Below are 16,462 nucleotides of genomic sequence, written 5' to 3' on the forward strand. Positions count from 1 at the left end.
TTCTATCCCTGGTAATTTCCATTCCCAATATCTTTTTTGCAGCACCCAAATCCTTCATCTCAAACTCATCACTCAACTACTTTTTCAGAATGTTAATTTGTGACATGCTTTTAGCAGCAATAAGCATGTCATCCACATACAACAGCAAATAGATAAAGGAATCATCTGAAAGCTTCTTATGATACACACAACTGTCATATGAACTACGATTAAAGCCATTACGAACCATGAATGTATCAAATCTTTTGTACCACTGCCTAGGAGACTGTTTCAGACCATATAAAGATTTTTTAAGCAAACAAATACGGTTTTTCATACCTGAAATGACAAATCCCTCAGGCTGACTCATATAAATTTGCTCCTCCAACTTACCATGCAAAAATGCTGTCTTCACATCTAGTTGCTCAAACTCTAGAATATGAAGAGCAACCATAGCAAGTAAGACTCTGATAGAACTGTGCTTCACAACTGGAGAAAACACTTCATTAAAGTCAATTCCCTCCCTCTGAGTAAAGCTTTTTGCTACCAACCGTGCCTTATATCGAGGTGCTTCAACCCTGGAGTGCCTTCCTTTTTCTTGAACACCCATTTGCAACCTACCACTTTTTTTCCCTTAGGCAATGTTACAAGCTCCCAAGTCTGATTCTTGTGAAGAGATTCAATTTCTTCACTTATAGCACCGACCCACTGATCTGCATCTGAACAAGAAATAGCTTCTCTATAATTGTTGGGTTCATGCACATCAACTATTTCAGCAACTGATAAGGCAAACGCAATTAGATCTGCATATGCATATCTTTGCGGTGGTCTAATCTGTCTTCTCTCTCTACCAATTGCAATGCTATATGGTTCCTGTTGCTGTTGCTCAGGTGCATCCTCTTGTTGATCAGGATCTTGCACCTCATCCTCTGAATCACTGGACTGAACTGCTGAAGTATCAATATCAAGCTCCACCTGTTCTCTGACACCGTGATCTGATTCTGCTATTGACTTCTCCCTCTGACTATCCAATGAAGCAGACTCATTAAATGTCACATCCCTGTTGATAATTAATCCTGGAGACTTTGGATCATTGCACCACAACCTGTAGCCTTTCACTCCAGATGCATACCCTAGAAATATGCATTTTCTTGCCCTCGGCTCAAGCTTACCATCTCTCACATGAGCATAAGCAGGGCAACCAAATACTCTCAGCTGAGAGTAATCAGCAGGTGAACCGGACCAGATCTCAAAAGGAGTTTTGCACTCAATAGCTGTAGATGGAGATCTATTAACCAAGAAACAGGCTGTATTAATTGCTTCAGCCCAGAAATCCTTTCCCAATCCTGAATGTGAGAGCATGCTTCGTGCTTTGTCACAAAGCGTTCTGTTCATGCGTTCTGCAATACCATTCTGTTGTGGTGTCCTTGTACAAGTGCGATGTCTCACTATACCTTCATTGCTGCAGAATGCATCGAACTCACGATTGCAAAATTCCAACCCGTTATCAGTTCTAAGACGCTTGACCTTCTTTTCTGTCTGCTTCTCAATCATCGTCTTCCACTTTACAAAGGTTGAAAATGCCTCATCTTTTGTTTTCAGAAAATACACCCACACCATCCGAGAGTAATCATCAATCAAGGTCATGAAGTACCTGGCACCGCTCTTGGAAGAAATTCTGTTAGGACCCCATAGATCTGAGTGGATATAATCCACCGTTCCTCTGGTCTTGCGCACTGCCTTTTTATCGAACTTCACCCTGGTCTGTTTGCCAAACACACAGTGTTCACAAAAGTCCATAGATTCTGTTTTCTGCCCGTCCAACAAATCCCGCTTGCTTAACACAGATAATCCTCTTTCACTCATATGACCAAGACGTATATGCCACAATTGAGTCTGATTCTGATTATTGCTTCCGGATGCTACTGCAGCTTCCCCTGAAACTGTACTGCCCTGAAGAAAATACAATCCTGAAACCAAACTGCTCTTCATGAGTACCATAGAGCCCTTGCACACTTTGAGAACTCCATTCTCTGAATGGTATCTGAATCCATGAGAGTCAAGTGTCCCAAGAAAAATCAGGTTCCTCTTTAGTCCTGGAACATGCCAACACTCTATAGTTCTAACAACGCCATCAAACATTCTCAATCTAATGTTACCAATTCCTTCAACAGATAATGCACGATCATTGCCCAGAAATACCTTGCCACTCATCTGTTTGTAAGTGACAAACCAGTTTCTGTGTGGACACATGTTATAAGTAGCACTAGTATCAAGAATCCAGGAATTTTGTCCATGATCTGAACTCAAGGATAAAATTTCTCCAGTACTGTCATCACCATCAAAATCAATAAAACTATCAACCACATTCGCAGAACTTTCTGGTTGCTTTCCCTTTCTATTTTTCAACTTGGGACAGTCTCTCCTGTAGTGACCTTGCTCCCCACACTCAAAACAGTAGGCCTTTTCATTTTTAACTTAGATCTGGCCTTATATTTCTTCTTGCTGGAAGAACCCTCCCTTGAATGTGTTCTTCCCCTGCTCACCAAACCTTCCCCCTCAAATTTTTCTTTATTATCTGAAAATTTCTTTTTTAACTCTTTCGATTTTAGAGAGTTACTAACGTCGTCTAGTGAAATACTATCTTTCCCATACAACAGAGTATCAACAAAAGTTTCATAGGAGGGTGGTAAAGAACATAACACAATAAGGGCCTGATCCTCACTATCAATCTCAATATCAATATTCTTCAGGTCCATAATGATTGAATTGAATTCATCCAGATGTTCTTTAATGGGCGTACCTTCGCTCATTCTCAGATTGTAAAATCTTTTATTCAGATACAGGCGGTTGGTCAACGATTTTGCAGAGTACAACTCCTCTAATTTCTTCCATGCCGCAAATGCTAAGCTTTCACCAGTAATCTCGAGTAGGACATTATCAGTTACGCTCATGAAAATCGCACTCAATGCTCTCTCCTTTAGATCCGCCTTTTCCTCCTCTTTCATACCTTCTAGAAAGTTATTCTCGATTGCCTTCCATAGATCTTGTAAGATCAAGGAAGATTTAATTTTAATCTTCCACAGACTGAAACTCGATCCACCATCAAACTTCTCCATCTCATAGTTCGTTGAAGACGAAGCCATCTGTAAACCCTAGGTTTTGCGCACAAAGCTCAGATACCAATTTGTTATACCAAGCATGCAAATCTAAGGCACGCACACAAATCGCACAATCACACAGTATTGAAAAGAGAAGAAGAATAATACAGAATTTAATGTGGTTCAACCGTAAGGTCTACGTCCACGGGCAAGACAAGAGAAAAAAGTTCTACTATGATGAAAAGAGCAAGATACAATCAATTAGAACTTTCAAACTCTAACCTCAGTGTATTTCCCGAATATCTCACAACTTTACCGCAAATGGTAGAATATTACAATATTTATACCGGTCCATAACGTGGGGGCGTTGCCCCCGCACCTCTAAGGAGATCATGAGTGAGTTTCGGGCTCGGGCCTAGCAACCACCACAGATCTCACTTTTTATCTCAAATCGGGTCGCAGCGCGAAAACTTTCGGATCGAGTCACAATTCGGATCATGAAAAAATATATCTAAATTTCAAAGCCACAAATATAACAATAGCAATCCCTTCTTGTTGACAAACAGGCTACATGGTCACATAGAACATCTGCAAACAAAAAACACTTGGTGATGATCAGTGTAAAAGGGAAAATCTGGGTTTGAACCTAACCTCTTGGACAATGAGATAGGCATTCAACCATTGAGAAACTAGCGAAATGACTGATCTCAATTGTTATATATTTGAACAAAGAAAGTATTCTAACAAAAGTGAAAACTTTCTAACCATTGCTCTCTTACAATACAATTTCACTGGCATAGGCATTCAAATTTTCATCTCTTCCACTATAAAAACCCATTTGAATGCTGTATTCTATTAATTTTTTTGGGGTGATACGCACTAGAGAAGGTTGCTTATTAATGTGTTCCAAAAGGAAATAGATTTATGGAGTAGTAAATGAGTTGCAGGACCACACCTGAATCATAGACTTATAGAAAACAGCTTATGATAAAAATAAACGAACTCCATATTAATTAGTATGTAGTCAGATGATGATGTTGTCATAGCAATAGTTATTGCATTTAAAGCATTAAACATAGGAATAGATCTGTGGCTTTCAGAGGAACAGACGTAACAAGCAGTCATACTTGCATGCCATGGACACAACAATCCAAACTATTAATGCAAAAATTTTAGACCAAGTGGGAGTTTATATTTTGGTATAAATAAAAAAAATGAAACATTAGTGCATGATTTAAAATTTACAATTTGAACCTTTTCAATTTTTAACAAAAATCAAATTTATATTAGTACTTATCAATGAGCTTTAGCTCAGCGATAATAAAGTCATCTCTAGCTTTGTGGGATCTCAAGTTAAATATCTCAATAGATTTTCTTAAGCATAACAAAACAAACAAAAGAAGTGGGCGACAGGTTTTACTGGGTAAGGTTGTGTTGTCATGGCAAGTGGCAACAAAGGTCTTATCATGTGCTTAATTCATCACTCCCAACACAGAATAAAGTCTGCAAATAAAAAGCAGGGAGTCAAGCAGACTAGAAAGAAATCACTTGTGAGGTGACATAAAAAGATTTTGATTCCTTAGCTTTAATATTTGACCCACCATCTCCAGTATCCCTACAGTCCCTTGAAAATCTAAAGCTTCATCCATCTCCACCGTCCACCACTCCACTCCATTTTTACACCACTACACCAGAATTATTCATCACCCTCTTGGCCCGTTCAATTACCCACCTAATACCAACAATAATATTCCAACTGCCCAAACAAAACTTACTGTCGTTTATCTTCTCTTCTTTGACACTGCTAACAACAAAACGACAGTATACTTACATCGTCTCTTGCGTTAAACATCCATCAAGAGCTGTTCAAAAGGTAGAGAATTCAACTTATTTACGAACTAACCAAAAACAAAGAAAGACTGTTTATGGACTGTTGTATTTGAAGCAAATTTGTGACGAAATCTATTCATTAAATGTAACTAAAACTATAACATTTATATGGGAACTTACCAACAAAGACGAGGAGCAGATTCGTCGAGAGAACTGGTATCAGCAGTCCACTAGCAAGGAAGGAAATGGAAGAGAACATGCTAAGTTTTACGTGTAAATCAGTTGTGTGAAATATCTGGGATTTGTTATGGTAAAGAAAATGAAATCATGCATGGAATGAACCTACAAATAATAGTAAAAGAATCAAGAAAATGAAATAAGTAGAGAATCCATTCAAGAAACTATAAATTAGCAGCTATGGATATTGGAGTACAGAGCAGAGGAAAAACTCAAGACAGAAAACAAAACAGAGAGAGAGAGAAGAAAGGATCATTTGGTATTTGAAAGTTACCTCTAAAATCCCAGAAAGCACATGTGAAAAGGCACCTATTCACATACTTAAAAACACGGGGGGCAAAAAAGGCAGAGGTGAGAGATTTATCAAAGAAACAGAGGAAGTACTCTCTCAAAAAGCATCCATTGGATTTCTCTCTGTCTCTGCCTCCTCTAATGGATGAATTGAATCGAAACAGAGGAAGATTGCGTGGAGATGAGAGGTAAAAAACTCTCTAAATATTTATCAATTCTTGGACATTATTCTTGAGAAAGGACGCAGCGACCAAACACCTTCACCTGACAATTTTGTGTCGGGAGAAAAAAAAAATCCTCTGTCAGTTAACCAGGCGAGAAACACCTCCCTGTTATTTAGAGTAACCATATAATTTCTCTATTTATAGCTTGTTTGGGGGGAGGACGGCAGAATTTTCTCCGATGAAACCATATTATATTGAACCTAAAATTAAAGCCTTAAAAATTAAATTGAAATATAAAAAATTGAATTAAAATCATATTAAATTTAGTATTTAATTTAAAATTTTACAATATTTTTAATTCAAACTGAAATTGAACAAACTGGGCGTGGTCCTCTCTTTACTTGCAGTTCCCAGGAGAGTGGGATTGTAGGAGACATTAGGAGAGTGCAGGTCTCCGTTTTATGTTCTGGTTCGTTGTTGTCTGTGTCGTTTTGCTAGGTAGATTACAACAAAGTACAACTGGGACTTTACAGAATGACTACTTTGTTTTGTTCTCGAGTTTTTTTTATATGACAAGGGTCAATATCCACCGTTGAATTATTATTTATTTTGAGTGCAGCATAAATTTAATAATAATTATATTAAATATTTATTTTTTTAATTTATATATTCATTATATGTATTTTAATTTATTTTATATAAATTTTAATATAAATTCACTTATTAAATTAAATGAATTTATGGATATGAATTAATGAAGAGCACCAAAAAGAATCAACAATATTTTCTAAAGTTATTTCTTTATATATTCCATTGGGATTCATGTGCAAGTCCAAGCTTCAATTTGTTGAAATTTATTGGCACCCACTTTGTTTTGTCCTTTGTTAATAATTAATTAATGTTATAAAGGAATTTATTTTTATTTTAATATTATATATAAAATAAAAATTTTGTTGGTAACCATATTATTAATTAAGTTAAATAAAATTATAGTAGCCATCCAACATGGAAAGAAAACAGATATGTGTTTAATATTGTGTGTTCATCTCCTCATACATGTGTTTCATCGGACATGAAGTTTTCTTCTCAATATTGAAGCCTTATTCTCTCATTATTAGGAGTCCGATCTCTCCTTATTAAGATTTATTATTATTATTATTATTATTATTATTTTAGTATTTAATAGGTTTTTTAGTAGTTTAAAATATAACGTAGATCATCGATTCTTTTTAATTAGAGACTTTAGATATTTAAGTATGAGTGATAATTTTTTATTAATAAATTTTGATAGTGCGACTTGGTTCTTCAATTGAAGTTTAGTAGTTTAAACCTTTTTGCAAGGCACAGAGTTAACAAGTTTCCAAAAAGTAATATTGTAGATTTTTTTTATCATTTAAAATGAATAAGAACCTATTGCTATTTAGAAGGCTATTCACTTTTACTTATATCATCTTTAAACAGAACTTTTTAATTGTCTATATTTATATTTTTTTTCTTATACGAATATTATGATGTACTTACATTCTGTTACTTATTAATGAATTGCTAAATCTTTTATAAAAAATATTTATTTATTTTTTAGTAAATGGTTGATAGAACTCGATTATGAACCTATATGATTAATAATATGTTTTTAACCATTAAATCAAACCAAGTTAAATTTTAATATTTATTACTTACTAGCATTTATATTTTTAATTTATGGCATATATAATTTTAAGATATTCTTATGAATAATAATATATAAATTTTAATTTTAAATTAATTGATATCAAGTATATGAATATTTTTCACAATTAAATTTGTTATTTTTAACGTAATAATTTTTTTTTAACATCTCTATATCATAAATTTTCTTTAACAACTTTCATAATATCTAAATATAATATAACTAGACAAATTTTGTATATTGTTCTAATCCCACTGTCACTGTCACGACCCAATCTATGGGCTGAACCAGCACTAGGACCTGGGCCAGCCTAAAGCCTCTGAAGCCCATAGTAAGTCTAATTATTCATTAATCCAATTTTAAGCCCAATTTCAAGAATTCAATTGGACAAAGTCCGGCCATAATATGGATCATATAACGGGGAGTTTTTAATTCTCATGACCTGTAAGCACAATATGTAATAATTTGGGGAGCTCAGCTCACCCTCTACATACTCATCATGTCATAAAATCAAATGGGAGCTCAGCTCCCTCATACAATCCAATCACACGCACACATACATGCATTTAATGTTGTTACAAATTCAACATAATATTATATTATAGTTTCAAATTGACTAAAATACTCTTAACACATACAGAGTTTAGAATTTAATAAAATTATACAAGCATAACAGATATTAATAGATTGCCTGCGAAGGAGAGAGGCAGGTTAGAACTCAACAAGAAATCTCCTATATCTTAAAAAAATAAGGTGAACAGAAGTGAGCATTTGAATTAGAGAGTAAAATACTGATTTTAACCATAATTTCTATATCTATCTAAAGCTAATGCATTCTGAAGAGTGGAATGTAACATCATCAAAATTTTCATACAAATCACATCATAATAGCAAAAAAGTAATTTGGAGTACTCACACACCCAATAATATTCAAACAGTATATGTATGAGAGCTGATCCCCTATACAGCTCTCTTAATCCAACTTCTGCCAGCGAGTGTCTCTTAAGCTGGACTTTCGCTTGATAAACCAAATGCAGGGGTCAGCGAGATCATCTCGAGCCGTGCCTACCCCGACTTATCCAAAAAAGAATCAGGTCCTAGTGAGTCAAGCTCCAGCCGCGTCTACCCGTCCTGTCCATAACCCATATCACACACCATACGAATGCCAACACACGTACACTGCTTCAAATTACCATAAAACAACATCCATATGCATTTCATCAACCAAAGATGCAACATAAAACATGTCTAGTATTTAGCTACATAATTACATTTATAGATGATGCATGAGCATGCTTTGAATATATAATAATATTAAAATTATAATTAAAATCAATATTCTACTCACATACTTGAACCGAGGTCACTGCGGCTGCTGTGCGAAGGAGGAAGGCTGTTCTGACTCATCTGACAATTTCATTGCAATTATTTAATATATTTGAGTCAATACAAGTTTAGAAATGACCAAAGACACCCTAAATCGTGCTGAAAATCCGGCAGAATCTCCCTTATATCTAGAACTTACTCAACCTACAAAAAGGTTTAAAATATACTTCTATATTCGCAAGTCACACAACCACAACTCAATCACATCACATGGCCCCTCCTGGGCCCATCAAAACAGTCAACAACAATAATTTGAAAAATTACAATTTAGTCCCTAAAATTAACCCTTTTGCAAAAACTGTCCAAATGAGCTCTAAAAATTCTAAAAGCTTGCCCTGCGGTCCTTAGAAATATTATTAAGCTAATGCAAAATGAATTATAATTTTCTAACATACCAGGAATATTTTATAGATTTTTAATCAAAATCAGACATTAGATAATTATGAAAAATGAGGTTTTGGGTTTATCTATGCCAATTCCGACCCTTGGGACACATACGGGACGTCTGAAAACGGTGGGGTAGCCTATAACCTTGACTCGATTCTGAAGCTTTCCCAGTAGCTTGCCTGCCCGGCCTAAAATTGCAGACCCAAGCAACTGTTAAATTTCTGTGAAACGAGTATACCTACACGAAGCCCACAACACGAGGGTTAATATATAATTTTTTATAAAATTTATTAAGCTCATTTAATACTCAGAAAAATATTGTAAAGTTCCGTGGGACCCATCGAAAAACGGTATCAAGAATTTTGAAATGGGTATTGCCGCGAAGCTCTCGTCGAGGGGAGCACTTCGATACTCTCGAATTTTTCATGAGGTTCACGGTTTGCGAGAAATCTAGCTAAAAAGTCAAAATGGACTAAAACTTCCCGACCAAAAATTGAACAAACTGCTTGATAGATTTTTGTGTTCTTGGTGTCTATGGAAAGCTCTTGAGGTGTAAATAGGTTTTGGGATAAGACCCGGTCTAATTGGTGGCCAAATTGGCCGAAATCGACCTTGGAAGTCGAAAAGGCACATGTACACAAGGGCAGCTTTGGCGCGATTTTTCGGCCAGCTGGGGCGTCTGCCGGCGGCGAGGAGGTGTCCTGGAGGTGCGTCGGCAACTAGGGAAGGCTGGGGTGGTGGCTGGCCAGCTAGAGGAGGAGGGAGGAGAGAGAAAAAGGAGAGGGAAGAGAGGAGATCTAGCGCACGAGGGAGAGGGAAAAAGAAAAAGAAGAAGGTCGGTCCGATTCGATCGGTCAAATTCGATTCAGTCGGTCCGATTTAAAATACCCAAAAATTGAATTTTTACTATGCCATGGAACAAAAAACGAGACCTAAAAATTCTGAAAAAATTTCAGAAAACTCAAAAAAGTTTGTAGAGTCTAAATATATTTTTAGTTTTGCAACGTGGTCTTTAAATTAATTTGTAAAAATTAACAAAGTTTATTGATTTTGAAAAATCAAATCCGATTTCTAAAATTCGAAAAATTTCAAATAATTTTTCAAAATTTTAATAAAATAAAATATTAATATTTACCCATAAAATAAGTAATTTAAAAATTAAGGGTGTTGTTACATCCACACCTTTAATTTAGTAAAGAATAAATTATTTATGTTAAAATTAAATAATTCACAAAAAAGAATATAGCTCCAATATAATTCGATATTATAATATTTAAATTCTGATAATAAAATGAACAAAATATTTTATTATAATTTCCATTATGTATGTTTTATTAGAGCTATAAAATTACTTTTTAAATTTTTTCACTTATAAATTAATTTTAAGTTTAGGATTAAATGGTTCTTTTTTTTTATATTTATATATTTCAACATTTATATCAATTATATTAAGATTTATACCTTATTTCCTTTTCCAACTTCATTCTACCAGGCTTCTTAAACAACATTCATTCTATCAAGTAATTCTACCAACTATATACATGTAAAATCGAGTGATATATTGAGATTAATTAAAATTAAGAATTTATTAGGTTAAAGTATAATCAACTTCGATTGTGATTCAAAATCGAGATCTCACTTCTAAAAATGATTTTAATATCATTTAAGTGCTTGATATGAATAAGCTAAAGTGCTTAAATGTGGCGTATTAAAATGGAAAAGCCCAGAAGTTGTTCTTTGAAAGTAACAAAGGCAAATTGAACACATTTTAAAAGGGATAAATTATTTATATTGCTGTGAACAACAATTTTTCAAACTTTACAGATGCATTATTTTCTTTAATATTTCTTATTTTTTTCCTTTCTTATTATTGGCTAAGACAGTCTACATAGGAACATCAGAAGGGTAGTCTTGTGGATGTCTATTGATGGTTTCTCTAAGCTGTTTCTCTTGCTCGCGAAGATTTGATGGTGGAAGATCATATACATCAGAGAACAAGTTTCCTAGTGCAGGCTTCTCTGTTTTTTCTGCAACTTGAATCGCCTGCAATAGCTGCAGGAACATTTTTTTATTTAGAAGATAATATTCCATAAAAGTTAAGATGTCAACCGAGGATTATTTAATGAAGTTAGACTTTCACCTGCTTCCTGATGCTGCTTCTAAGCTCTGATTCTTCCTTCTCACTCCACCAGCCATTTCTTTCAACCCATTTTCTAAATCTATTTACAGGGTTTCGTGCCATTTTCCAATATTCAATTTCATCTGCAGGACGATACTTGGTGGAATCATCAGATGTGGAGTGGTGTCCTACCCTATATGTGAGGGCCTGAAAGTGGAAAATACTTGTTAATAAGAACACATACAAGGCATTTGGCATGCTGCAGAATGTCACAGGAATTGAGTTCCGAAGATCATCTAAAATCATGAGGAAATTCAATCTCACCTCAACTAATATAGGCCTTTGTTCACTTATAGCAATTTCACGAGCTGCCCTAATCGTTCTATAAACAGCAAGAGCGTCATTTCCATCTACCCGTATGCTTTGGATTCCATAAGCTTGACCCTTAACAGCAATGCCATCGCCTGCCAAGCATAAACTTTGTATCAGAAAAGATCACAAAAGACACTGTGTGCCCATTTATTTTTGGATGACAAAATATTTGATCTTGGATTTCAATTTGGAAAAGAAAGGATGAATCAGATGAAGGATTGAAATGGTACTTCGAAATTGCTCTGTTATATGGGTACTAATGGCCCAGCCATTGTTGCGACAGATAAAAATGACAGGGGCTTCCATTACTGCTGCAAAGTTCAGAGCAGCATGAAAATCTCCCTGAAAAATTTGTCAACAATCAGAAATTGGATATGAAAACTTCAAAACTTACAAGGAGAAACACTGGAGAAATTATAGTGCCATTACCTCACTGGTACCACCATCCCCAATATATGTGACTACACAAGCATCCTTTTTATCCATTTTAAGAGAATAAGCAGCACCCACAGCTTGAGGAAGTTGAGTACTGAGAAGCATTGTTAATGAAAACTATTGGAGGCTTGTCAAAATTGAGAGAGATTCAAATCAAATGGTGATGAGATATACAGGTTTTACTACATACGCTATAGGTGAGGAAACAGTGAAGTAATTAAGCTTTTTAGACCCATAATGGATTGGCATCTGCCTGCCTTTCCCATAATCAGCCTTGTTTCCAAAGCACTGGTTGGCAAATTCTTCAAGTGTGAAACCACGCCATAATAAAACTCCAGGCTCCCGGTACTGACATTTCATTATATGATCATTAAGCAACCTATTGTTTGGCCTAGAACTGGAATTCTATAGTACATATAGAAAAAAAAAAGAAATCACCTGAGGCAGGACAACATCATCTGCAGCAAGTGCAGCTGCTGATGCTATATTTGTTGCTTCTTCACCAACAGATGTGACATAGAAAGAAATTCTTCCTTGCCTTTGTGCTTCATAGAATATGGTATCCATCATCTGAAGGGTGACCATTTCACTGTACATCTTTACTGCAACTTCCTTGCTTATCTAATGCATTGCTTGGGAGTTTTAAAATAAAGAAATGGAATGCGAAATGCAATGCAAATCACATTATTAATTTGGGTTTATAGTCAATCATAGGCATTATATATTTGAGGGAGATACCTGATCAATATCACTGTCCTCTATTAGCTCCCCATTGTCATCAAGAAGTCGGTAACAGGGTATTCTCTTGTCATTAGATTCAGAAATGAATCTCATTTCAGAAATATATGCAACTTTCCCTCCAGGAAAATCCAAGGCCTGACACAACAAGTTTATAGTAATTGTGCTTCATTGATGCACAAGAGTAAATATTTCAAAATCCACGTAAATATATTAAACAAGATTAATTAAATTCATTTTTGTTTAATATTTTACAAACTGATCAATTTTTTTTTTTTGAGAATGAAATGGTGACTATTGGTCACATCATTTTGAACCTCAAAGAAAGTGATGATTTCAAAGGTGAAGCCGACACAAACAAGCAAGTCCTAACCCATTCCCATAACAGGTCAAGTCGAGGTCAATATTAGGTAGAAAAAGCTTCCCTTTAAATTATTGATCATCCCTATTAATTATTTCAGAAAGAGATTGTTTTTCTGATTAATTGATTCCACAAGAAGACGAAAACTCTTTCTCATATCCTAATCATCTACATCAATAATCCTATTTAATTTTTCTTAACCATATTCATGAATTATGTAGCTAAGTTTAATCCAAAAAACATAGCATTCAGCATATTCATAATATTCGTTAATACAAAAAAAAAAATAGTCTGATTGACATTTTTTTACACTCTTAAGGTATAAAGAATAAAAAGATCTCAGAATTTGAGTAAAACAAGAAAAGACTATTTTTATTATTCGGTATAGTATTTTCATATATAATTTATTAATTTATTAATTGAAATGATATTTTTTTAAGAGAAAAATTACTGTCTTTAATCATTAGAAAAAATAAGATTAGATAATTAAAATGATAATTAATTAAACCAAATTAATGGACTAATTAAGGAGCTAAATCCAAAAGGGAACATATCTACACAACACAAGAATTCAATACCATCTTGTATTCCTTCTCTAGCAAAGATTTGGACAAAGTACGAGGATAAGGATTAGAACAACCCACACAGGGGAAAAGGCCTATCTGATAAGAAGTGTAATGATTCGAAATGACTCACTAAAATAATTTCAGATTTTTTTTTTTTCCATTTCTTTCTTCATGAAATAATTGGAAAGCAGGCTGGATATACATCCATGCATGTTTTCGAGACCATTTAAGAAATTTATTTAATTTCTTATTTATTAATTACAGATTTTTCATTTTTTAAATTAGATTTATTGTAAATTCAAAACAAAAAATATGGTTTGGAACGCAATTTATGGTAATTTAGATTTAAACAAGAATTTTCCACCTTCATATTTGGTGGCAATAGCCAATAAATATATATATATATATTCTCATATAACTTTATTATGTTTTTAAATAATTTTAAAAATATATTATTCTATATTCATGTGATGCATTTAGATATTTTTAAATATAAATTTAATTTTTTTAAGGAGATAAATGCTTACCAATTAAACATAATTATTATTTTTAAATTAAGATTATATATTTAATGATTCATTCATGAAATTATAAGGAATATATTAATTTAGAATATTAAAAAGTAAATTAAACTTAAAACTTTTTTTTATCTATAAATAAAATACACGACGAATTAGTAACAGGAATTGATAGCCGTTAAAACAACTTAAACATATTAAAACTTATTAAAAGAAATTATAAATCATTAATAAGCTTAATTATATTCATCTCATATATATGAAAGTTTATTAACAAATAATATATAATAATTTATATTATTTTAACTTTTAAGTTTTACTAATAAATCATTTTCTATTTATATAAATATAAGATAAAAAAATTAAATGTAATTTTATTTAGTAAATTAGATTATATATCTACAAATATAGAACTTATTCAAGACACCTAAATCGGTTCAAACTTGTCATTTGACCCTCCACGTTTTTCTTTGAGCACGCCAGTTGGCTCAAAGCTCAGCGAATTTTGGTGACTCAACTCTTATCCAGTGCTAAAAAAAAAAATGAACTCTTATCCAGTACTGCTAATTGAAGAACAGTTTTTTTTTATTTAAAATATTTTTATGAATTTTATCATTATAATCATAGATGTTCAACGCATAAAGGATCAGAAAAAAAATTAAAAAAACTTGAAATAATTAATAGGAAATTAATTATAAACACCGACTTGAAGGGTGGTTGGAGTTACCTGACTGTTTTCATCATCACTAGAGTAAAACTGATCGAGTTGGCCTGAAGTTTTGGTGGATTTGAATCGGTGCACCAAGAAAGTGAAGGCTGATGAGTAGCGCGAAATTGAAGAATTCTTAACGTCTGGGATTCTTGATGAAGAAGAAGAAGAAGAAGAAGAAGAAATAGATTCGAAATAAGAATTACTGCAAGAGTCTTGGTTGAGAATTCCCATGAAACCCATCTTTCTCTTTAAATAGTAGGTGATGGTTCTTGATCTCGTGAACCAAATTGCCATGGTAAAATGGAAAAGGAGGAGGAGGAAGGGGTGGCGTTCGACTGCAGTGATGAATTGTGGATGTGTTTTAACTTTTGGTGGAGAAGTTGGTCGTATCCCACACGTAGCCACTCACTTTTTAAATGGGACGATAGATTTAGAAATCCCATACAATGGGGAGTGGACAGATATAATCAAATGGGCATGGCCTGGCTTTGTTGGATGTGACACGTTATTTGTTCCAATCCCATGGTACTTCGGATGAGTCATTAATAATTTTTTTTTTTTTTAGAAGCAAACATAATTCTTGCATTACATGGCCCTTGGGGCATCAAAACAACAAATATTCCTTCCAGAGGGTCTCTGGGGTAAGGCATTTAGCCAATTACAGGGCAACTGATCAAGCATATTCAACTTTGCCAACACGTGTGTTCCAGCATTTGCTTGTCTCTTGACATGAGAGAAAATCACCTTCTGAAACATGGGGATTAAGGAATTTATGGATTCGATAAGAGCTTGAATCTCCCAAGGGAACTGGTTAATACGTCTGTTCTTCATAGCTTCAATTAGAACAAGAGAATCAGATTCCAAAACCATAGCTTAACATCCCATGGCATGCGCCAGCTTAATTGCCACCCTCATAGCTGTTGCTTCTCCTATTAGCGGGGACTATAACACTCATAATTTTTAAATAATTATTTTATATATAAATATAAATATTTTAGTCTAATTCTTGGTATTGTGGGTTTTACGTAGGTATTTTCATTTCGTGGCAATTCAATCGTCACCCGTATCTATAATTTCAGACTGAGCAGATAAGCTGTCGGAATCACTTTGGAACCGGGTCAAAGTTATAGGTTACCCCACTATTTTCAGATGCCCCGGATGCGTTCCAAGTGTTAGAATTGGTATAGGTAAATCCGAACTCCAAGTTTCTTCAATTTTATAGTGTTTAGTTTAGAATAAAATTCCATAAAATATTCGTGGGTAGTTAGAAAATTATAATTCCTTTTGTATTAGCTTAGTAATATTGCTAAGGACCGCGAGAAAAAATTTTAGAATTTTTAGAGCTCATTTGAATAGTTTTTGCAAAAAGGATTAATTGTAAGGACTAAATTATAATTTTTTAAAATTATGGTTATTGACTGTTTGGATGGGCCCAAGATGAGCCATGTGATGTGATTGAGATATGGTTGTGTGACTTGTGGATATAGAAGTGTATTTTTGAGCCATTTTGCAGGTTGAGTAGGTCCTAAGTATAGGGAAAACTCTGTCGGATTTTCGATACAACTTAGGATGTCTTTGGGTTTTTTTTAACTTACAT

General features: G+C 34.0%; 1 protein-coding gene across 2 annotated transcripts; it reads right to left on the minus strand.

Annotated features, from left to right (window-relative positions):
- Nucleotides 1-10,801: 10,801 nt before the first annotated feature.
- On the minus strand, nt 10,802-15,326 carry LOC110634562 (2-oxoisovalerate dehydrogenase subunit alpha 1, mitochondrial). Of its 2 annotated transcripts, none has more exons than XM_021783615.2 (9): nt 14,881-15,326; nt 12,709-12,846; nt 12,409-12,591; nt 12,161-12,318; nt 11,965-12,064; nt 11,766-11,877; nt 11,488-11,627; nt 11,185-11,370; nt 10,802-11,096 (listed from the first exon to the last, which is right to left on the minus strand). In XM_021783615.2, the coding sequence occupies exons 1-9, from the start codon at nt 15,157-15,159 to the stop codon at nt 10,929-10,931; spliced, it is 1,464 nt and encodes a 487-aa protein (XP_021639307.2). In that variant the 5' UTR covers nt 15,160-15,326; the 3' UTR covers nt 10,802-10,928. The 2 variants fall into 2 exon arrangements, with proteins under 2 accessions (XP_021639307.2, XP_057994214.1); XM_058138231.1 differs by having other exon boundaries at nt 12,709-12,874; nt 14,881-15,051.
- Between the last annotated feature and the right edge of the window lie 1,136 nt (nt 15,327-16,462).

Source organism: Hevea brasiliensis, chromosome 16 (assembly GCF_030052815.1).
Source record: "Hevea brasiliensis isolate MT/VB/25A 57/8 chromosome 16, ASM3005281v1, whole genome shotgun sequence".
Classification (NCBI taxonomy): domain Eukaryota; kingdom Viridiplantae; phylum Streptophyta; class Magnoliopsida; order Malpighiales; family Euphorbiaceae; genus Hevea; species Hevea brasiliensis.

Coding starts and splice junctions, on each gene's coding strand:
- LOC110634562 (XM_021783615.2), bottom strand. CDS start 15,159: ATGGCAATTTGGTTCACGAGATCAAGAACCATCACCTACTATTTAAAG. Junction 12,847..14,880: donor GTGATGATGAAAACAGTCAG/GTAACTCCAACC, acceptor TTGTTGTGTCAG/GCCTTGGATTTTCCTGGAGG. Junction 12,319..12,408: donor ATGATGTTGTCCTGCCTCAG/GTGATTTCTTTT, acceptor ATGAAATGTCAG/TACCGGGAGCCTGGAGTTTT.